At 54.7% G+C, this 21,498-nt stretch overlaps 9 protein-coding genes across 9 annotated transcripts; 5 read left to right on the forward strand and 4 right to left on the reverse strand.

Annotated features, from left to right (window-relative positions):
• The first annotated feature begins 9 nt into the window (after nt 1-9).
• On the forward strand, nt 10-1,371 carry BO82DRAFT_357337 (uncharacterized protein). Its single transcript, XM_025635992.1, has 3 exons — nt 10-276; nt 338-496; nt 563-1,371. The coding sequence occupies exons 1-3, from the start codon at nt 48-50 to the stop codon at nt 967-969; spliced, it is 795 nt and encodes a 264-aa protein (XP_025488622.1). The 5' UTR covers nt 10-47; the 3' UTR covers nt 970-1,371.
• Nucleotides 1,372-1,537: 166 nt separating this feature from the next.
• Nucleotides 1,538-2,365, forward strand: BO82DRAFT_367679 (putative histone h1.3.; the record flags this gene model as incomplete). The annotated part of the gene is made up of 3 exons (XM_025637088.1): nt 1,538-1,642; nt 1,698-2,047; nt 2,107-2,365. The coding sequence occupies 3 exons, from the start codon at nt 1,538-1,540 to the stop codon at nt 2,363-2,365; spliced, it is 714 nt and encodes a 237-aa protein (XP_025488623.1).
• Nucleotides 2,366-2,963: 598 nt separating this feature from the next.
• On the forward strand, nt 2,964-5,216 carry BO82DRAFT_357339 (tyrosine--tRNA ligase MSY1). The gene is made up of 5 exons (XM_025635993.1): nt 2,964-3,387; nt 3,455-3,608; nt 3,668-3,954; nt 4,008-4,353; nt 4,407-5,216. Exons 1-5 carry the CDS (start codon nt 3,047-3,049, stop codon nt 5,124-5,126), a joined length of 1,848 nt encoding a protein of 615 aa, XP_025488624.1. The 5' UTR covers nt 2,964-3,046; the 3' UTR covers nt 5,127-5,216.
• Nucleotides 5,217-5,445: 229 nt separating this feature from the next.
• Nucleotides 5,446-9,772, forward strand: BO82DRAFT_342685 (mismatch repair ATPase MSH6). Its single transcript, XM_025633593.1, has 5 exons — nt 5,446-5,903; nt 5,972-6,025; nt 6,093-6,258; nt 6,310-8,705; nt 8,787-9,772. The coding sequence occupies exons 1-5, from the start codon at nt 5,565-5,567 to the stop codon at nt 9,507-9,509; spliced, it is 3,678 nt and encodes a 1,225-aa protein (XP_025488625.1). The 5' UTR covers nt 5,446-5,564; the 3' UTR covers nt 9,510-9,772.
• A 739-nt stretch (nt 9,773-10,511) lies between these two features.
• BO82DRAFT_317442 (Zn(II)2Cys6 transcription factor) lies at nt 10,512-12,828 on the reverse strand (the record flags this gene model as incomplete). The annotated part of the gene is made up of 4 exons (XM_025632608.1): nt 10,512-11,601; nt 11,648-12,054; nt 12,109-12,592; nt 12,662-12,828. The coding sequence occupies 4 exons, from the start codon at nt 12,826-12,828 to the stop codon at nt 10,533-10,535; spliced, it is 2,127 nt and encodes a 708-aa protein (XP_025488626.1). The 3' UTR covers nt 10,512-10,532.
• Nucleotides 12,829-13,159: 331 nt separating this feature from the next.
• BO82DRAFT_342690 (MFS transporter) lies at nt 13,160-15,302 on the reverse strand. Its single transcript, XM_025633594.1, has 5 exons — nt 15,149-15,302; nt 14,852-15,022; nt 14,740-14,796; nt 14,367-14,683; nt 13,160-14,313 (listed from the first exon to the last, which is right to left on the reverse strand). The coding sequence occupies exons 2-5, from the start codon at nt 14,994-14,996 to the stop codon at nt 13,237-13,239; spliced, it is 1,596 nt and encodes a 531-aa protein (XP_025488627.1). The 5' UTR covers nt 14,997-15,022; nt 15,149-15,302; the 3' UTR covers nt 13,160-13,236.
• A 424-nt stretch (nt 15,303-15,726) lies between these two features.
• Nucleotides 15,727-17,016, reverse strand: BO82DRAFT_156603 (uncharacterized protein). The gene is made up of 3 exons (XM_025630208.1): nt 16,003-17,016; nt 15,837-15,950; nt 15,727-15,780 (listed from the first exon to the last, which is right to left on the reverse strand). Exons 1-2 carry the CDS (start codon nt 16,847-16,849, stop codon nt 15,886-15,888), a joined length of 912 nt encoding a protein of 303 aa, XP_025488628.1. The 5' UTR covers nt 16,850-17,016; the 3' UTR covers nt 15,727-15,780; nt 15,837-15,885.
• Nucleotides 17,017-17,524: 508 nt separating this feature from the next.
• BO82DRAFT_435041 (phytanoyl-CoA dioxygenase family protein) lies at nt 17,525-18,898 on the reverse strand. The gene is made up of 2 exons (XM_025640997.1): nt 18,326-18,898; nt 17,525-18,256 (listed from the first exon to the last, which is right to left on the reverse strand). The coding sequence occupies exons 1-2, from the start codon at nt 18,649-18,651 to the stop codon at nt 17,548-17,550; spliced, it is 1,035 nt and encodes a 344-aa protein (XP_025488629.1). The 5' UTR covers nt 18,652-18,898; the 3' UTR covers nt 17,525-17,547.
• A 404-nt stretch (nt 18,899-19,302) lies between these two features.
• On the forward strand, nt 19,303-21,480 carry BO82DRAFT_342696 (CocE/NonD family hydrolase; the record flags this gene model as incomplete). The annotated part of the gene is made up of 1 exon (XM_025633595.1): nt 19,303-21,480. The coding sequence occupies one exon, from the start codon at nt 19,303-19,305 to the stop codon at nt 21,073-21,075; it is 1,773 nt and encodes a 590-aa protein (XP_025488630.1). The 3' UTR covers nt 21,076-21,480.
• Between the last annotated feature and the right edge of the window lie 18 nt (nt 21,481-21,498).

Here is a 21,498-nt window from a genome sequence, read left to right on the forward strand (position 1 = left end):
CGGCGCTGAGAACCACCTCCGCTTGAATTTCTCCATTCTGTGACAATATGAGGCCGCTCATCCTGCTGCATCCGCAATTGCGAGCCGCACTTCCGCGAAGTGTCCGGCGGAGTCTCAACAGCAAGCTGTTTGCTCGGCTGAAGACCACCGAGAACGCGGCTCGCAGCCCGAAGAATGACCCTTTCATCAAAAGACCAGCGCACCCCGAGAGTATGTTCTATAACAAGGAGCCCGACCCGGCCAGTTACGCATATGGAAAGCTCTTTGCGCGAAAAGGTATTACTGTGAAATCGTTTGCATTGCCGCATAGAACCGAGCGCTGATCTCATTCCGGTAGGACCGCCCGAGGTGATTCTCATCTACAATGGTGGTGTTCATAAAGCCATGTTCCTGGCGGCATTGAAGATTACTGGCATCCTCCTGTACGGAGTGACAATTGCTTTCATCTTACCAGAGTTCATGAGTGGGGAGTATCCTGACTGGTATGCCCCAGCAGGTAAGTTTGGAACCCTCGACTGTTGCTCATCGCGGAGGGGAGTTAGCGTCTAATCTCGGAGAACAGCTCTTACTCTTGGTGCGGTCCCGATGCTCTTCATGGCTTACAATGGGGCTACCTTTGTTTGCTATATTCACCTGTTTTTGCCAATGGCTGCTCGGCAGTCTCGCCAGGCGGCTGAGGATTATGCAAGAAATCTTCCGCCGACGGCTCGGCTGTTCATCACGACCATGGCGTTCTCAGCTAGACCTATAAAGAGGGAGGTGCATCTCAAAAACCTTGTCCCCGAAACTACGCTCAGGCGTCCCGTGAGCTTCAAGGATGTGGGTCCCGAATCCAAGAAAGGATACTGGACTCGGGGGTTGACGGAATTCTGGGCGGCGCCCAAGAGCCACCGCGGGAAACAGTCGACAGCCTTCTATCCTCACCTGTGGCCGGCAGTGAGAGAGCAGATTGAGCGGAGGGCGCCGTGAGGGAACGTTTGATTTCTTTGGCGTTAGGGGAGTACAATGTGAGAGGATTGGCATGGAGCTTTCTTATATTAGTGAAACAGGAGACTCGAATTTAGCTCAACATCTTTTACCCCGGATTTGAAAACCAGCGATACTCTTTATCTCATCTCTTTTGGGCCAAACGACCCATAGCACTTCACTTGACTTTCATTTCCAGCCTGTGTTATGCCTTAGCGTGCCTTCGTGCTCTCCCAACAACACTTTGCTAGTGACCATTCACTCACCACAGCTGACATTTTATCCATATACCTCTTATTTCCGACCTTTCCCACTTTTACTTGGTTCTGTTCACATAAACCAAACCGCCGCTTTGTCCTTCCATCATCCAATTTTCTCCTGATACCAACTCCTTCCACCTACACATCCATCCTCAACTCATACTCTCCACCTCGCTTTACTCGCAAAACAAATCTCACTGAACACTCTCACGTTCATGTTACCCTCACCTCATCAGAAACGCCGGCTCGAACAACTACATCATCCTTTTATGCAACTCACGCTATAAGAGAATCCAGCAAAAACACCAGTCATGGCAGCTAGAGGCGCTCCTAAGCCAGAGGGCTGGTTCGGCTTGACCTCAAACGAAGCCAGGCTCATTGTCCTCGGCCAGATGTGCTGTGATTCCACTGGCAAAGTAAGCAAACTTGACCTCCAGACATCGAGTGAGAATGAATGCTGACATCCAAGAGAAGGTCGATTACGAAAAGGTAGCTGTCAGAGGCGGTTACAAAAATGCAGCGTCTGCTATGACTGTCTACCGCAACGCCAAACGCCGACTTGCCGAACTTTCAACTGGTTGCCCCGAAGATTCAGCTGATGCTGTAAACAACTCGACCACAGCGACCCCGCTCAAGACTCCTACGAAGCGTAAGAGAGGCAAGGCAGCGGATGCCACGCCTGACGATATGCTTGCCACCCCCAGTGGTACTGTCGAGGCCGAATCAGCCGTGACCCCAAAGCCCAAGCGCGTCAGGAAGACCCCGGCCAAAAAAGCAACCGCTCCCAAGGTTGTCATTCCTAAGGTTGAAGAAGGTGATAGGTAGGCGCCACCCCTCTGGCGATGGTCCTCAACTCAAACTATGCTAACCGAAAACTCAGCGACGGGGAAGCTAGTCTGCAACTCGAATCCTCTCCTCTCGCGCAGGCCAGTGCTGAAAACGACGAGGGCGGCGATTCGTACAAACGAGTCAAACAAGAGCAGTCGACTTTGGCTGACATGGAGGAGGAAACTATGGTTGGTATGCTGAAAGAGCATATCACCGCGTCCGACGAGGAGAGAGCCATGGCCGAAATTGATGTGGCCGCCGAGATGGACGCGATGGACTCAGTCACGGTCCCAGTGAAGGCTGAGGAATGAGTCTGCATATACCTCAAAAGCTGTAATTTGATGAACGGATCGATCTAGCATGCTCCATCGCATTTCTGTTATTGCGAACAGCGCCCTCTAGGGTGTTCCTTATGGGAACGTGTGTACTTAAGTGATGGTTTTCAATCAAATCAGCAACGATGCAGTCATCGCACTGCGCAGATCTATCTTCATGCCTTGTAGAACTTCAGCGGTTGAGCCCATGTAATCCTCCCCACCCAAGACATGTACATTTCCGCGTGACAGTAACCACATTCTTACTGTTTCCATCTCATTTCCGGTAGAGGGTCATTAGGTGGAACTTGGCTATTTCTAAGGATTGTACACTATCCGTCTGATCAGTAGAGATCAAGTTTGCGCCGACAGTGTTAGAACTAAACAGTCCACTCGGTAGATCAAGTCCGAGTCAAGGTAAAGACCTGGTGAATGTTGTATTGCTCCTTATCTCCAGTAAATACCTGGGACAACTTGCTAGGTTTGCATAGTTTGCATGCTTTGCATACGGCAGCTTCTTCGACCCACCTGCATCAACAATTATCCGTCCGACAAGCAATCGGCTGGTTTCTTATCGGAGAAAGGCAAAACACGCTATCGAGAAATCCCTAGGATACAATTGCCTGTCGCTTTTTTCCAGTTAATCGCCCCATCTGATTCTCCTCCCTCTCGGAACCCATGAGAATTCATTCGGGGTCGCTGCCCCAGCGGGCACGCCTACATGTTCCTCGAATGCCGTCCCTCCCCCACCAAACCGTATGCGGCGTGCACAACTATGCGCGGACGGCCGCGGTGCTGCGGGCGAACTCCGCAGTGACCACCGGACCTCGACCAATGTTGAACCGAACGACAATCCCATCCATGACCGAGCAGAAGCGGTGGATCAGTCAACGGTACTTGCAACGGCTCGAAGACGCCCGACAGGAATGGGCCCATTTCTCCCGGCAGATCAAGGAAGGAAAACGGAAGAATTTTGCACAGCATCTTGAAGACAGAGGATTGTTGCACGATGTCGTCGGGTGAGTATCCGTGTGGAGGAACGCAATGGATTGCTTGAGGATTCGGCTAACGGGGTCTGAATGTCAGGGAACGGGAACTTCTGCACCGCGTATTTACCGAGAAGAGGGCTGGTATGTATGCCGGCGTCGATCCTACGGCTCCTTCTCTGCATGTTGGACATATGTTGCCATTTATGGTTCTGGCATGGGGCTATGTCTGGGGTTTGCCTGTTCACTTCATCGTGAGTCACACTGTCCACTGGCGAAATGAGCAAGACAGTTTGGCTGACATCGAGGACAGCTTGGTGGTTCAACGAGCCGCATCGGTGATCCTACTGGGCGACTAGCGGGGCGAGAACAGGTCAAGGCATCGGTTCGGAAGGCAAACATGGCTTCGATGCACATTCAGCTGAAGAGGCTCGGCAAGAGCATCGAGGCTTACGGCCGAAGACATGGTTACGAGAAGGAATGGTCCTGGAGGCGGAGTATCACCAACAACAATACGTGGTGGACTAGTGTTACATTCATGGAGCTTGTCAGAGATCTGGGCTCCTTTATGCGTCTGGGCCCCATGCTTGGGAGGGATACGTGAGTTCTTTCTCTCGCCGCCGGCCATTGTCGTGGGTACTGACCAGCTGCAGTGTCAAGAACCGCTTAGAGAAAGGAGACGGAATGTCGGTTGCCGAATTCATGTATCCTCTGATGCAGGCCTGGGACTGGTGGTATCTGTTCCGGAGGGGCGTGCAGGTCCAAGTTGGCGGCGCCGATCAGTACGGAAACATTCTATTCGGCATGGAAGCCGTCAAGACGGCTAGCAGAAACACCGCCAACGAGCAGGAGCGGAATCCGTTGACAGATGAAATCGACAGGCCCATCGGGATGACAACGCCCCTGCTCACGACTTCTTCAGGGGAGAAATTCGGCAAGTCGGCTGGCAATGCGATCTGGCTTGACAAGGAGATGACCTCCACCTTTGAGCTGTATCAGGTATGAAAGAGCGTTTTGCATCTTATCTTTAAATTGACTAACACCCATCACAGTTCTTTGTCCGTACGCCCGACGACGTCGTCGAGAAATACCTCAAAATGTTTACTTTCTTGCCCTTGCCGCAAATCGAGAAGATCATGGCCGAGCAGACTCTGGACCCGTCCAAGCGTGTGGCCCAGCATGCTTTGGCCGCGGAGTTTGTGGAACTCATTCACGGCAAACAGGAAGCGGACGCAGTCGCCCTCCAACATCGCCAACTCTTCCGCCCAAGATCTTCCACCGCCGAACCCACTCCTCTCCCTGGCCAGCCCAAGCCCCACCCCATCCCTCAGTCGCCGTACGCAAAGGATGCCAATATGGCGTCCGGCAACATCTACGCCCCTCAGACGAATTTCAGCAACATGCCCGCCCACCGAATTGAGCTCCCCCGGTCTCTGGTTGAACAGCAACCTTTGCACAAGCTTCTCTGGAGTTCAGGTCTGGTGAATTCCAAGAGCGAGGGCCACCGTCTCGCTGCGAACGGTGGGGCGTATGTCGGAAGCCGCCCCGGCGCAAGCGGGCCTATGTCCGACAGCCTGGAATACACGCCCATCAGGGTCTGGCTTCCGGAGAGGACCAAAGAGTTTGTCGTCGACGGAGAGCTTCTGTTCCTCCGGGTAGGCAAGTGGAAGTTCAAGATCATCCAGATCATCAGCGATGAAGAATTCGCCAAGAAGGGACTGACTTGCCCGGGATGGGAGCCCGAGGGCGAGGGCGCGGAGTCCAAGCCCTGAGCTTGAGAAATAGGGATGGTGATTCGCCACTCCGTGTATAACAGAGACCTGTACATATATCGCATACCAAAACCAATATACTGTGTATCAATAGACTCTGAGTCACCAACAGTGGACATACCCTGTAGTGTGGTAGTGTGGTAGTATGACAGCCAAGGCGGTGAGCGATGGCACAAAAGACCCAAGACCCCAAGACCCCCCAAAAAAAAGCACTCAACGCGTCCGACGCGCGACGGCCCGCCGATGCCGATGACCAGAGACACGTCTGTCTCTCCCGCTACATCCTTATCGCCCATCCGTCCCCAGGACAGGGCCGCCCTTTCGATCCTCCCCCCCCAAAATATCTCATTCCCCCGGTTGGAATTGATCTTTCTTCCTCTAATTGCATCTCCAAAAAAATATCAGATTCATCTGAAAATCCGGCCCCCCCGTTCCAGAATGGCCAAAGGAGCCCCCGCCGCATCCTCCCCTCCGACCGCGACGCCTCCCTCCTCCCGGGCGCTGAAACGAACCACGTCCAGCACGCAGAACATGAAGAGCCAGAAATCCATCCTCGGGTTCTTCCAGAAGTCCTCGCCCTCGACCCCGTCAACGGCTCGCAGGGTCGGCGTCGAGCCCGCCTCCTCCCCCGCCGAACGGGTTTCCATCCAGCGCGCGGGAGCCAATACCACCAGTACCACCAAGCAGCGCGTACCCCATTTCAAGCAGGACTTAACGCCGGTGCCTAGTAGTGATCTCGTGATTCCTGACGAGGAGGAGGATGAGGGTGCAGTGCAGGTATGGTGTGCTAGCTTCAAGCTGGAAATTGGGTGATAGTTGTTTTGGTGTGACTGACTTTGGTGGAGATGCAGGCTGGTGGTGTCGATGAGCAGCAGACGCTCGCGTCTCCGTCGCGTCGGGTAAGAGATTCTTATCATTCGGTACATTGGATGTGCAGATGTGCTGACGGATGTGATATTGCTACAGGCTAGGAAGAAGGTCAACTATCTTGAATCGGATTCCGAGGGCGAGGAGGACGACGAGAAGATCTTCCGTCCCGGCCGCAGTAACCGCAACAAACGTCAAAAGGTGGCTGTAGAGAGCGAGGATGAATTTCAGGAGGCTGCAGGCGACGCGGGCTATTCTGATGATGGTTAGTCTGAAGGTTTACGTCGTACTGTCCACCATCGCTGACATTGCCCAGAAATGGACGACTTCATCGTCGCCGATGATTCGGACGAGGAAGCAAAGCCGGTCAAGAGGCGCACGAAACCGGCCGCTCGACCCAAGACCAAGTCATCCCCAGTGCCATTGCAGACGCCTGACGACGATGGAGATCTCGATTTGGACATCCCCGAAGCGACTGGCGGCACGGCGATGAAATGGACGTACGACCCGGAACACTCCGAACCCCGGCAACAGCGGACGGCACCTATGACGCCCAAGCGTCCCAGCAATGGCAAGCAGAAAGCACATGTTACCGAGCCGGAGCAGCGATATGCGTGGCTGGCAAATCTTAGAGACATCGATGGCCATCCCATCGGTCATCCGGAGTATGATCCTCGGACACTATATATTCCCCCTTTGGCTTGGTCGAAATTTTCGCCGTTCGAGAAGCAGTACTGGGAGATCAAGCAGAAGTTCTGGGACACGGTGGTGTTCTTCAAGAAGGGCAAGTTCTACGAGCTCTACGAGAATGACGCCACCATTGGCCACCAGCTCTTTGACCTGAAGCTGACCGATCGCGTGAACATGCGCATGGTGGGTGTCCCGGAGATGAGTTTGGACCACTGGGCCAATCAGTTCGTTGCCAAGGGCTTCAAGATCGCTCGCGTGGACCAGATCGAGTCGGCGTTGGGCAAGGAGATGCGCGAAAGAGACGGGAAAGATGGCAAGAAGAAGGCGGGTAAGGAGGACAAAGTGATCAGGCGAGAGTTGGCGTGCGTCTTGACTGCGGGTACACTCGTTGAAGGCTCCATGCTTCAGGACGATATGTCTACGTACTGCGTCGCCATCAAGGAGGCACTTATTGAGGATCGTCCCGCCTTTGGGCTGGCCTTCGTCGACACTGCGACTGGCCAATTCTTCTTGTCGGAGTTTGTGGATGACGCCGATATGACCAGATTCGAGACCTTCGTGGCGCAAACGCGTCCCCAGGAACTGTTGCTCGAGAAATCCACTGTCTCCACCAAAGCACTCCGCATCCTGAAGAACAATACTGGCCCGACGACCATCTGGAATTACTTGAAACCCAGGAAAGAGTTTTGGGAAGGTGATATCACCGTCCGCGAACTTGATGCGAGCGACTACTTCGTCAGTGAAGATGGGAACAACCTGCAGGCATGGCCGGAGGCTCTGCGCGAGGCCCGGGACAAAGAGCTGGTCATGTCTGCTTTCGGTGCGCTGGTGCAGTATCTCCGGATCCTCAAGCTCGACCGGGATCTCATCACCATTGGCAACTTTTCCTCATACGACCCCATCAAGAAGGCTTCCAGCCTAGTGCTAGACGGGCAGACTCTGATCAACATGGAGATCTTTGCCAACTCTTTCGATGGAACCTCCGATGGGACCTTGTTCCAGCTCCTGAACCGCTGCATCACACCGTTCGGCAAGCGTATGTTCAAGCAGTGGGTGTGCCACCCGTTGGTGGATGCGAAGAAAATCAACGCTCGACTGGACGCGGTGGACGCGCTCAACGCCGACTCGAGTGTCCGGGACCAGTTCTCCTCTCAGTTAACCAAGATGCCTGATCTGGAGAGACTCATCTCGCGGATCCACGCAGCCAACTGCAAGGCCCAGGACTTTGTTCGTGTCCTGGAAGGCTTCGAGCAGATTGAGTACACCATGAGCCTTCTTCAAGAGAGCGGCTCTGGGGAAGGTATCATCGGACAACTCATCAATGCGATGCCGGACCTCAACAGCATGCTCGAGTACTGGAAGACCGCCTTCGACCGCACTAAAGCCCGAGAGAATGGCATCCTGGTCCCCAAGCCTGGGGTGGAAGAAGACTTCGACCGTTCTCAGGCGCACATCGAGCAGATCCACCAGCAGCTCGACAACCTCCTCAAGAAACACCGGCGCGAGCTGGGGTCGACGGCGATCTGCTACCGCGACAACGGAAAGGAGATCTACCAGCTCGAAGTGCCCGTCAAGATCAAGAACATCCCCAAGAACTGGGACCAGATGTCAGCCACCAAGCAGGTGAAACGGTACTATTTCCCCGAGCTCCGGGCGCTCATCCGCCAACTACAGGAGGCGCAGGAGACGCACAGCCAGATCGTCAAGGAGGTTGCGGGCCGGTTCTATGCCCGCTTTGACGAGAACTACACAACGTGGCTGGCGGCGGTGCGGATCGTCTCGCAGCTCGACTGCCTGATCAGCCTGGCCAAGGCATCCTCGTCGCTGGGCCATCCCAGCTGCCGCCCTACTTTTGTGAACGACGAGCGCAGCGTGCTCGAGTTCGAAGAGCTGCGCCACCCGTGCCTGTTGTCCTCGGTCGACGACTTCATTCCGAATGACGTCCGTCTCGGCGGTCCCCGGCCCAACATCGACCTCTTGACCGGTGCCAACGCGGCCGGTAAATCCACCGTTCTTCGCATGGTAAGCCCAACCCCTTCCCCTCTAGCCCTAGATCCTACAGCGCTTTTTAAAAGTCTAACTCTATGCTTCGAATCAAAACAGACCTGTATCGCGGTAATCATGGCTCAAATTGGCTGCTACCTGCCCTGCACCGCAGCCACCTTAACGCCGTGCGACCGCATCATGTCGCGCCTGGGCGCCAACGACAACATCTTCGCGGCGCAGTCGACCTTCTTCGTCGAGCTGTCCGAGACCAAGAAGATCCTGGCCGAGGCCACGCCGCGCTCGCTGGTCATCCTCGACGAGCTGGGCCGCGGCACCTCCTCGTACGACGGAGTGGCCGTCGCCCAGGCCGTCCTGCACCACGTGGCCACCCACATCGGCGCCCTGGGCTTCTTCGCGACCCACTACCACTCCCTGGCCGCCGAGTTCGAGCTCCACCCGGAGATCGCGCCCAAGCGCATGGCCATCGACGTCGACGAGGCCGCCCGCCGCGTCACCTTCCTGTACAAGCTCGAGCCGGGCGTCGCGGAGGGCAGCTTCGGTATGCACTGCGCGTCTATGTGCGGCATCCCGGGCAAGGTGATCGAGCGCGCCGAGGTGGCGGCCAAGCAGTGGGAGCATACGAGTCGGTTGACGGAGAGTCTGGAGCGGCGGAAGGGGAAGAAGGGGGATGGGGCCGCAGCGGTGGTGGGGATGGGGTGGTGGAGTGATGTTGCGTGGGCTTTGCGGGAGGATCGTGAGGCCGTCGCAGGTGAGGAAGGGGAGGGAGGGGTGAGTGAGCGGAGCTTGGAGGTGTTGCGACGCGCGATCGAGGCTTTGTAAGCCATCGATCGCAGTGCGCTTCTCTTCTAAGCTTCTCTTCTGGGGAAGAGGTTGGTTGTATGACGCGGGAATCTGTGGCTATGGTCGATGCTTATCCTGGTTTTTACACGGGGTGTGGTGCTTTTCCTTTTGGCGTTCATGGCGCGCTGTGGTCCTACTCTGGCTGGCATGTTGGCCGGAGATGAAATTTCCGAGGGAGTCAGTGGCACGAGCGTTTCGGGTTATATATTCATTAGGTAGTTGACGTTAAGAATATATCATGGTTTTTTTCTGAACAGGGGTATCGGTATCGCGACGATCATGACGAGTGTAAATGGTGGTGCAAGGGCAAGGCGCAATCGCTTAGCCAAATTACACTGTTCAATCATCAAGTCCGGCAGGTGTTCATGCTTCCACTGGCAGTTGATGTTGACAGTTTCCTCACTCAATTCTCCCTCTACACATCCGAATCTTCCCACATCCTCTGACCCTCGGTGGAAATCAGTGCTGTACCCTGGCGCCAACACCGCCAACACCGCCAACAGCTGGGCCTTCCCGATCCTGCACGCCTTCTCAACCACAGGCCACATCAATACGAACAGGAGGATCCACAGGCCCCAACAGAAATCAGTACCTACCCCCCAGAAGCCGTGAAGTGCAGTCCCTCACGAAGTCCATTGCCAGACAGCCAGACAGCCAGACGGAGAAGACCGAACCATGATCTACCGTACCGGAAGGGAGTGGCGCGAAAATGCCCCCCCAGAACAAAAGCATTGTCCCTCTCTTCCCCCTTTCGTCTCAAAACGTCATGTCACATACTTTTATTCAAGAACACCATCTCGTCATATCTCTTTCCCCAGCCACATGTCCTTTACAAAGTGGGTACTGCTCGGGGCTTAACCTCCCCAAGAAAAAGAAGCATCACCACGGCATATACAACCAGAACTCTCTACAACCTTCTTCGACTCTAAGACGGTAAGAGGCGCACAGCTTATATTCATCACACCAGATTCATCATAGTAGCTTTTGCGCATTGTCTCGGCTCTATGGAACATGACTTGTGAATGCCATCAACGTCGCCGGATCAATCCATGGCAACGACATGTCAATCAGCTCGGATGCCCCGAAGAAATCTTCAAAGTCCGGAACCGACGCCGACTCCAACGGAAGAGGCTCGAATCCTTCCCTGCTGGAACCGTCGTGCAGCAGAGGTGTCCCACGATGGCCTGTGTCATTCTCGACAGGCACTGGCCCCTCACCCTGTTTACTGTGTAAGTCAGACCCACCGAACAAGAATTTCAAAGTCGACTCTATATCGGCAACAGAAGTCCACAGACGCGGAGAGGCCATCAACTTCATGATATTCGCGAAGGCTCGTTGGTCGATCGCATGGCGCTGGTGCAGGATGTCATGGAGATATGCCAGTCGCCGCAGCACGAGCAAAGCACCATGCCGTGTCTCCGTGTATGACGACTCTAACAGCTGGATGCTGACGAGGATCAATTCTTTGGCCTGCGTGATCTCGGCTGGAGAGCGCAAATGTCCGAAACAGATCAGGTCGAGGCATAGAAAGGTGCCGGCTGTTACCGCCGAGCACGCCACGGCCCAGAATTTTTGAAAGTGAGAGCAGGGATCGTGATATCTGCGCTGCAGAATACGTTTGGCTGCTGATACAGCGCTTGCGTGGACCAAATCATTGGTAGCGTTGGGGCTACTCAGTAGCTGGGGGATCAGGGCGACGCTGAGATTGATCCGCCACGTGTCGAGGAGGTTCCACACCAAGAAGCGCTGCACATTCATCCATGATGGGACTCCTTCTAGTGGGACTCCAGACGTGTCTGTCTCATTGTAGGAGAGATGGCGTGGAAAGGAGGACGTCGCAGAGTCAATCTCTCTGACGGAAGCCTGTACGGTGCTGCCACTCCACTCCTTGATTGACCTGACCGTGTTCTGCATGGTGGCGGCTAATTGTGCCATGGCCTTGTGATACTCAAAAGGGGACGATACGTCGGAGTTACTCGAGTAGTCCGGTGTATAAGACTCATCGCTGGTCTCTAATATCGTCGTGAACGATCCAGGGTGGATAGAGATTGGACGGGACCACACAGTCATCCTAACGACAGTAAGCGTTGAGCGCGCTGCAAGAAAAGTGGGCCCACCAATCGACAATCACCAAAGTCCACCACAATCGTCGATATACGTTGATAGGCGTATGAGCCTGGGTGTCTCGCAGCAAGTGAGGTATTTCGCAGCCCGCCCCAAGACGATCCAAGCCAACCAATCTAGCCACATTCACAGCCAAGCCGTGGAGGATATACTCTCGACTCGACTGTCCGAGATTCTTGTGGACGATATTCAGGATTGCAAGGGCTTGTACAGTCAAGACACTGGGCTTACTGACGTAATCAGCGTGCTCCAACTCCTTGACCGCAGCGTCGCACCAAATGCGACACAATTGCGTGGTCATCCTGCTGAGGGACATCTCCCCTGATCTCCCCGTCAGATAGCTCTCGTGGAAGAACTGGAAGCCCTCGATCATCTCATCGTTCATGAAATATACTCCTACCTAGTTGCACGTCAGCCCCAAGCTCCAGATCTTGCATAACCGTAAGTTGCCTACAGCCAACACACTCAAATACACCGCATTCCAGCCGTGAGGCCTCGAGTTCCCGGTGTCCATCAACTGATTCCAGAACGCACGATGCTCCTCTACAAAGACCGCCGGCTCCAGGGCACAGTGAACCCACGCCAAATGCTTGAGCGAGAACTGCACGATCACCTCGCTCCAGTGCTGCGCGGGTAGAATGATCAGAACCTGATCGTCTCGCGGACGCAGAGGATCGACCCCTCCATCGTGCGACGATTCAGCCAGAAGCCCAAACGGGAGCCGTTGGAAGTCATTCAATATCTTTTCCGAAGAATGAGACCGCTCTGCAGCCGGCGCCGGCCGGAAGATCTCTGTCTCTGCCTCGGGCTTCAGCGCCTCGGGCCGTTGGAGGACGGACTCCAGTTGGCGGATGCGGGTCCTGAGACTGAGGTTCTCTTGCACCAGCCGCGAATTGAGGGTCGATTCGCTCTCATCCGAGTCGTCTTCGTCCACAGCACTACGTAACTCACTGATCAGGAAGAAGCACCTCACCAGAAAGAATGACGAAGAAATAGGTAGGGCTCACACAGTCACCTTGCCATGGACCTTGACGACTTCTCGGGCGCAGGCCGCCGATTCGCCGCGCCGGATGCATGCGTCGCAGGGGATCTTCTTCGAGCACTTGACTTTTCGGCGCGCACACTGGATGCACGTGCGAGGCACTCGCTGGGTCTCGCGCATGTGTGGGGGCATGAGGGGTGGCTCGGAATTAGGAATCGAGATTAGGATTTGACATGAATCGAGTTAGTATCGTGGTGGTACCGCTATTCGGAGGAGTGGCATGAGAGTGTAATCGAGAGTTGGGTTCAAATCCTCTACACTTCGGGTGAGCGCGGGTGAGTTTTATTACTGGCTGTAAGAGGATGGCAGCTGCCATGTGACCATCGCTGCTTCCGTTTGTGGTAAAATCCGGGGTTCTCGTTCGGCTGTGCCTTTTCCCCACAAAAGCGGGGATGTTTTTTCTATTGGTACGTATACGTCACTACGTACAAGTACTCATTTTATCATTTTTTTATATCTTATTATTTAATTGCTGCTCAGTTCGCAATCCCCCTCTTTGCAGCAAACTTCAACCTTCACCACGCCTCAGCTCACTCTTGATCAGATTTCTACGCCCTTGCCATCAACTGCATACTTCATCGTCAGCGACCTGATTTTCGGCCCGAAGATAAACACCGGCAGACCCAGGGCCGAGATCACCCCCATGATGATAGCACAGATCTCAAAGCTACCCTGGAATCCCTTCTGCGCGATGAACTTCGTGATACCAAAGGAGATTCCGAACGAGATGAATCCACGGATCGCGCAGATGAGCACCAGGATCGGCGCGGCGCGCTCCCCGTAACTATCCAGCGTGTACGTGAATCCATTCAGGATGATCCCGATGTACCCAAAATAGATGCCATTAAATGTGATGACGATGGCCCACGACGACCAGTCGGTCGGATGCGAGCCCGCGCGACCGTAGATGATGGTGGAGATCAACACGACCGCAACGGGGAGGAGGATCGGGATGAGACGCATCTCCGGCGCCACCACGCCTCCGCGGCGATGCGCAATCCACCGGTGCAGGCGGTCGCCGCCGTAGCCCAGGATCGGCACCATGAGCATTGACACCACGATCTGGCCGCCTTGGACCAGACCAAGGCTGGTGTCTGGGTAGTTGTAGGGCGGTGCGGCCAGCACCTGGGCGTATTCGGTGACGCCGATGACATAGATCCCCAGGGAGATGCTGTTCATCAGCACGACCCACAGGACCCCGGGAAACAGGATGCACTGCGCCATGTGCTTCCAGCACAGCGCCGCGGCACGCCAGTTGGCGGGGCCGTGGTAGATCTTCATGCTGTGGCGGAAGGTGCGGGCTTGGTACCGCGTGTAGTCCAGGGCTACCGGGTGCTTTGTCGTCGCGCGCAAGACGTTGAGCTCTTGCCCCTCATGGTGGATGTGCACGCGGCCTTCGAAGGCGTCGGTCGGGCGGTCGTACATGGACTCCGGCACGAAGAACAGCGCCACCAGGAACACCACGCCGCTCGCGATGGCGAAGATCCCGTACCACCACCGCCAGCCCAGGGCGATGACGAGGTAGGAGGTCGCGATCGTCAGGGCGGCGGATCCGATCGACTGGATGGCACTGAACCAGGCAAGCCTGCTACTGCGCTCGTGGACGAAGTGGATTTCCTGCGTCGAGTCATTTAGTGATTAACCAGACGGGCAGTTGTTGGTTGGCTTACCTGGATGATCAGCGGACACAAGGCCTCCGATTGACCGGCCGCCAGAGACAGAATGTCCCGTCCAGCGATGTGCGATCCCAGACTCTTACTCGCGGCGCACCAGATGGATCCCACCGTTAGAATCAGGGCCGAGGCAAGGAAGATCGGCCTTCGCCCGACGGCCATGGCCAGCGGCATGGCGATCAGGTTCCCAATCCCCATGAACAGAGTCGGATAGGTCATGAGGTCATTCGTCCGCGGATTATAATTGTAGTAGGCGTCCATCGTCGTGGTGAAGGGGCCCATTCCGGAGGTCAGAAGAACGCCCAAGACGGAGACTGCCTTCGCCGTTAGATCCAATATTCCAGTTTGGGGAATGGTAACCACAACTCACACATTCCCAGCACAAAGGTAATCACCCATTTATGCCACTGGGGCAGATTGAGCGGATCTGCACCTGCGTGTTAGCCCTCACCCTCCCGGTCATGCAGCACTCCCATACATACCTCGGGGATCCGGTGAAGGGGTGGGAATCAACACGACTTCGCCATCCTCGACCAGCTTGACCGTGCCCAGTGGCTGGAGCTGGTCTGCAGCAGCGGCCGGCTTGACCACTTCCTGATGCGTGGTGTCGATGTCTTTGGTATCCATGGTGACTGAATTCCGGATCGGTTACTCTGATGCAGGGAGAAAGTCAGTCCAGTCCAATGCATACCCATCCGCCGTTCCAGGCGATGCAATGGAGATATATCTGAGGATTCCTCTCAGTAGAAGCACTTTCGCCTCCCAGACAGTAAACTTACCCCACGGGGTACTGACTACCCTTGCACCCGGCCCTCTTTTCCCCCCTCCCTTGTCATGTAGGGTTGATAATTCCCGGGTGGTCATTGGCGTCACTGGAAGGGTGGGGACGAGTCAATTGAACGTGGAGCCGAGAGCATAATGGCGGTTATTGAGAACTGGGGGATTGTCATTATCGGGGGGGGGGAAGAGAGAAGTGAGTGGGTAAGAGAGACTTAGTGGATGGACCATCTCACCCGAGCTCGCCCGAAGCGGGTTGGGTTTGCGCTCGCTTACCATGGATGGCATCGGTTGGGATGAGAGTCTGTGCACGGCACTTGCGAACCTGGGGGTGGCCACGCGTTGGCCAGACCTGACCTGCCTTTTTGTGATCCACTTTTGATTCTAATGGTTTGGATGCTACCTCCGTCCTTGTACTTGGTATACCCCGGCATTGATGGTCGACTGTTCTGCCTACCCTGGACATTATTGTAAGGGAATAACTGAGTCCTTAGCTGGAACCACTAGTCTATATATAGCTAGAAGGTGCTTAGTACTCTAAAATAAACTGTCCGAGCAACAAGGCTGTGATTTACTAGTACTGCATAGTAGGGTTATACTATTCACCTTGATAATATAGTCATTAATTATCTACCTATAATCTATGTACTTGTTAGCTATTTCTCCAGCAAATATAGCGCTCTAACTTACCGTCATTGGAAATCAAACTGATTTGCGATATAACGAAAAGTGTAGAGGCTCAATTGTTCCATTTGGCGTTTTGCAGTTCCTCCAATGACAATCTCTTTGCGTGATCAAATTGCTCTATCTATGTGTGAGTAACTGTTTTGTTAACATCCGGATCTTATACACATACCTATATTATGACTCTCACAAACCCGTTCCAAAGTTGCAACTGAAATGAAAAACTCGATGCATTCAACTGGAATCCACCGATAAGCGACCCAGTAATTGTTGTTTGCCCACTGGAGTCCTGTGTCCCTGTTTTCGGCCCAAAGACCGACCCTACATTCCTTTGCTAGTGTTGTTGTACGGTTGAACAAGACTTTGAATGCGAGTAGCTTCGACATATTGATCACAGCTATGCTACCCCGTTGCTTATCACTATAGCCCCACCCTGCAACGATTTTCAAGATCCTCGCCGGGCTATCAGACATTGCAATAAGATCTGATGGTTGCGACCGTTCGCAGTGGACTCGTAGGACTTCCTCGCCGACCAAGCGGCTGTCACAAAGAGTACCCTCATGGTGACATGGTATTGTCAACGGTTGTTTGGAAGAGCGAAATCCAAGGTCGGGATCGTATCGACTGTGAGATGTCGGCTGAAAAGCACGATAAAAGACACTAGGAGTATCTAACTCGGGCCTGATCAAGCGATCAAAGCTTTGGCCTAGGACTTTTTTATTAAGCCGTTTAAGGATTCCGCGATCCATTGGCAAAGTTAAATCGGCATCAGCCAGTCTATTTTCAATATTTCGTTTCTTTTCTGAAAACGTAAGCCCATCGCCTGTGTTGTTGTATATATGATTGTCGCGTTGACAGTGAAGGCCCTCAACCGTATCCGGTGAGGTTAGAAAACAAGAGAGTGTCAGCAATAAAGAGCTTGTCATCGAGTCTGTTGAGAAGTTCTTGCTGTAGTTTATTGAGGTTCCTAGCCACTTCTGCTTTATGATTGGCTTCATCGTTATACTTTTTCTGTTCATCCGTGAGTGGCTTCCCGTGAAGACTGAAAAAGCGAATTGCTGGAACCGGAATTGGACGAAGGCCGTATCTTTCTGGAATATTATTTCCTAGCATGTTGATAAAGCAACAAGAGCTTGTTGCAGGGGTTTGAGGGCAGCATTAAGAATTGATCACATTTCGGTTGAGATGAGGAATCTATGACATTCTATATCTACGAGATTTCATGTAACTTACTTCTATGACGTCAACATGTGATCAAGATGGGGTAGACAATAAGAAACTTTTACTTGTACTTCGGCATTGTAGATAGTGGATCTGGGCAAATACGGTTGTTAAGTCCCCGTGACTTACCATCTCTGTAAGTCGGTCTCCCATCAAGTTTTACGGTCGGGCGGTTGGAACTTAACAAGTGGCCGAAGTGGATCAGTCGAAGTTCCCACTTTTATCGTTGCATGTATTGTAAGTCACTTTTCAATAGTTCTGGTCCAAGTTCGATGGTTGTTGCTAGGGATTGGGAACAATCTTTAAAGAGTTCGGGGGTAGGCATGGCAGTTGTGCAAGGAACTGTACCGAGGCGTTGCCCTGGAATGCTATTATACTACAGGCTTCACCAGAATTGAATATCTACGCATTAGAGCAATGGATATTAAAATCACAAACAAGATATGAGTATCATTCTTAAGATAAAAGAGCAGAAAAAAAAAAAAACACACAAAATCTAATAAGGAACCACCCCCGCCAACTTCAACAACTGCTCCGTCCGCACCGGCTTGGTGAGGGGCTCATCCCTCTCCAATGGATCAACCTGCTCCTCCCCATCCACCGTGACCGTCGCCTTGCCGTGGGTATACAGATTGGTATGGGGCCAATGGGTGGTGGTCTCGTAGTGCTCGAACAGCTCGGTCTTCTTGCGACGGTCCTCGGCGGACATCCACGCCGCGGGCGTGTAAGTCGCATACACGATGGTGCGCACGACCTCCGACTCGCCGAACTGCGCCCAGTGGACCTGCCGCGAGTCCCAGATGATGAGGTCGCCGGGCTCGGCGCACACCTTGACCAGCTCGCAGCCGCGCGCGCGGTACCACGCCAAGTTCTCCTCGGAGAAGGGGTGGAAGTCCTTGTGCTTGGCCGTGCGCCACGGCGTCGGCCCCGTCACCGGGTTCTCCTCAAAGAAGTCGTCGAACAGTGGTGCTGACCCCTTCATCACGACCAGCCCGCCATCCGCAGGGCCCGCGTGAGACAAATTTACGATCCCCTGCACGCACTGCATGCCCGACCTTTCAGGGGCTTGGTCCACGTGCGGCCACGGCTTGGAGTCGTACTCGCCCACGATGGACTGCGGGAGCGTGATGTTCACTGTGTCGAAGGAGACGACCAGCTCGTCCGTCTCCCAGAGTTTGGCAAATGGGGCGATTACCCCGGGTTCGCTGGTTGCAAGTGTCAGTCTCTGGGGCAGGAGTCATGGTTGTGGAGGAACGGAAGAGGGGATCACTGACCAACGAACGTCCCAGACGTACTTCTCGTGCGCGGCTGAGAAGTGAAGGTACATCCCGCCCTTCCAGCTCTGGGGCAAATTCTCTTTCTTCCAGGTGGATTTGTCGTTGCGGTCGAAGCCCAGGCCGAACGACTCCAGCCAGTCCAGCGCCCGGCTCTGGTATTCCTTCGCGCGCTCCGGCGTCAGGGCGCCTTTGATGACGGCGTAGCCGTTGCGGAAGAATTCGTCGCGGAAGTCACCATACTGGGTCGCCTGCGTCTGGCTCGATTGGAGCTTGGTCGGCGCAACCGGAGTAGCCTCAGGCGTATCGATGCGAGCGGGGGCCATGATGTGAGATGTGTATAGCAAGCAAGATCGGGCTATGGGTGTGGAAATCTGAGGGACGGCGAGAGAGGGTATTGATCGGCCTTTTCTATCGCCTCGCTGAGGTCATGCCATTGGGACCGGAATCCGACTTGGCACCTCCGGGTATCAGAGAGGACACGGGCGAAATGACCCTCCTCCGAAGGACTGCGACATAGTTGCTCGAACTGATGAAGTCTAGTGGCTCTGTAGAGTGTGGGGTGGTCAGCAGGACTGGGAATCTGGTGAAAGTGGAGAATCCAGAAATGGTGGAGGATCCAGATCCAGGACAATCTCACCCGAACTCGCCCGCCGGGTCATTTGTGAGTCGACTATGGAGTCAAAGTACATCCAGTACAACAAACTCGGCCGAGGTGGCGAACCATGAACCAACCATCCCCACGCTAACGACAGCCTCGGTCAACTCCAGATGTCCACAACCCGGTCGTCAGAGAGCCGGGGGAATAGCTGCAACGGTGTGAAGTTCAATTACTGGTGGGGCCCATCTAGCGTGGGGAATGACAAGATGGCAAGCATGGTCAGGACCTGCGCACCAGGAAGTGCTCAAAAGAAGGGCGGCGCCCTCGCCTGCCTGGTGCATGAGCAACAAACAGTACTAGTAGGCGACCGATTACAATGCCTTCCCCCGTTCCTGTCGCAACACGTCCGATCAACAAGCCCACCGTGGGCAGAAACAACTACCAGCCCTTTGGCTTCCGCGAGGAAACCCTCCCCCAAGGCTGGAGTCAAGATGGCTCACGGCCGCTGCCCTGCGACATTCACGCCTCCCACGACGTGGGAATCCAGGTTCGTGACGGCAGCACTCTCTACTGCGACATCTATCGCCCCGCCAACTCGGACAAGCCGGTACCGGCCATCCTGGCGTGGAGTCCCTTCGGCAAGAAGTTCAACGGCATCACATTACTGAAGTTCCTGCCATGGGGGCTGGGGATCCCGAAGGGTGTACTCAGCAGCCTGGAGAAGTTCGAAGGGCCCGATCCGGCCGAGTTCGTGCCGCGCGGGTTCGCCATCGTCAATGTAGACGCTCGTGGATCAGGCGACTCAGACGGCACGGTGGGGATCATGGGCACGCAGGAAGCCGAGGATGGCTACGATGTGATTGAGGCCATCGCCAAGATGTCCTGGTGCAACGGCAATGTCGGGCTGGCCGGCAACTCGCACCTGGCCATCGTTCAGTGGTTCATCGCGGCATTGCAGCCGCCATCCCTCAAGGCCATCGCTCCGTGGGAGGCATGCAGTGATCTTTACCGCGAGCAATTCGTCCGGGGTGGAGTCTTCGATGCGGGTCTCTTTGACTGGATCATCGACCACAACATCCAGGGTCACGGCGGCGTCGAGGACTTCCACGAGATGTACCGGCGCAATCGAACCGCGGACACCTTGTACTGGAAGGACAAACGAGCCGACTTCAGCAAGATCCAAATCCCCGCCTACATCACCGCCTCTTACACCAGTTTCGTGCACACGATGGGCTCGCTACGCGGATGGCTTCAGATCCCGTCCGCGGACAAGTGGCTGCGGCTGTGTCCCTGGCAGGAGTGGTACGACATGTGGAACTGCAAGGGCTCCGCCGATGAACTGGCGTCCTTCTTTGACCACTACCTGAATGGCGCCAGCAACGGGTGGGAGCAAACCCCGAGGGTCCGAACCACCATCTTACGCTTCAATCAAGAGCCATTGTCCGACATCGTCGAGGAGGACTATCCCATCCCACGCACCGAGTATCGCAAAATGTACTTCCACGCCGACGGCGCCCTTCGAACCGAGGCGCCCAGCGCAGTGGCATCGCTGTCATACAACTCGGAGACGTACCAGGACTGTGCGAGCTTCACCTATACCTTCCCGACCCGCACCCGGCTGGCAGGCATCCCCAAAGCGGTGGTATACATGTCCTGTCCCGATTTCCATGATCTCGATGTCTATGTGCTGGTCCGCAAGCTGGATGCACAGGGCAAGGCGCTGCTCAACTTGAATATTCCCTGGTCGTCCATCGCGGAGCACGGGGTGAGTCCGGACGACGTCGATAATCTCTCCCCACGAGAGAAGACCAACCTCATGTTCCACGTGGGCTCTTTGGGCATTCTGCGGGCGTCAAGACGCGCCATCGATCACAAGCGATCCCTGCACGAGAACTTTCCCTTCCACCCTCACGACCGGGACGAGTACATCAGCCCGGGCGAGGTGGTGAAGTTGGAGATTGGGATCTGGGCGATGGGGGTAGAGTATGAAGCAGGGGAGAGCGTGCGCGTGGAGATCCATGGAAATAGCCCGCTCCTGCGCGGAGAGTTCAAGGAAGATAACGAGTTCCAGGAGCTGGCGTCGCACGGGACGCATTTTGTTCACATTGGGGGACAGCAATCTTCGCATATCATCCTGCCGTTTGTTTAAGAGATGTAGTACTATTTTAGAGACAGATCACGATGAATGAGAGAAAACGAGACACCAGCCAGAGATCAAGTTACGAAAGCAATGGAAGATACCAGGAGTAGAAGCAAAGAAATTGATTATTAGATTATATATTGTAACTGTGCATCAACCTGACCAAGCGAAGGAGAGCCCTCTCATGCAGATACGCCCGGCGTACGATCAAGGGTCATACCCACGGGTCAGGGGGACACCACCAAGTAAAAATTTGAATCAGAGATGCCTTCATCGCGTCCGTGAATAACAAGGTATGGTGTGCCGAACGCCTTTCTCAGCCTCGCTCCATCCCAGGATTCCCAGCAGCCCTTAAACCCCGAAAGGAGAGCCAGCTGGGGCCCGAGAGGAGAGATTATCGAAAGATACACGCTAGGCTTTCATCATCTGAGG

Source organism: Aspergillus uvarum (genome assembly GCF_003184745.1).
Source record: "Aspergillus uvarum CBS 121591 unplaced genomic scaffold BO82scaffold_56, whole genome shotgun sequence".
Lineage (NCBI taxonomy): Eukaryota > Fungi > Ascomycota > Eurotiomycetes > Eurotiales > Aspergillaceae > Aspergillus > Aspergillus uvarum.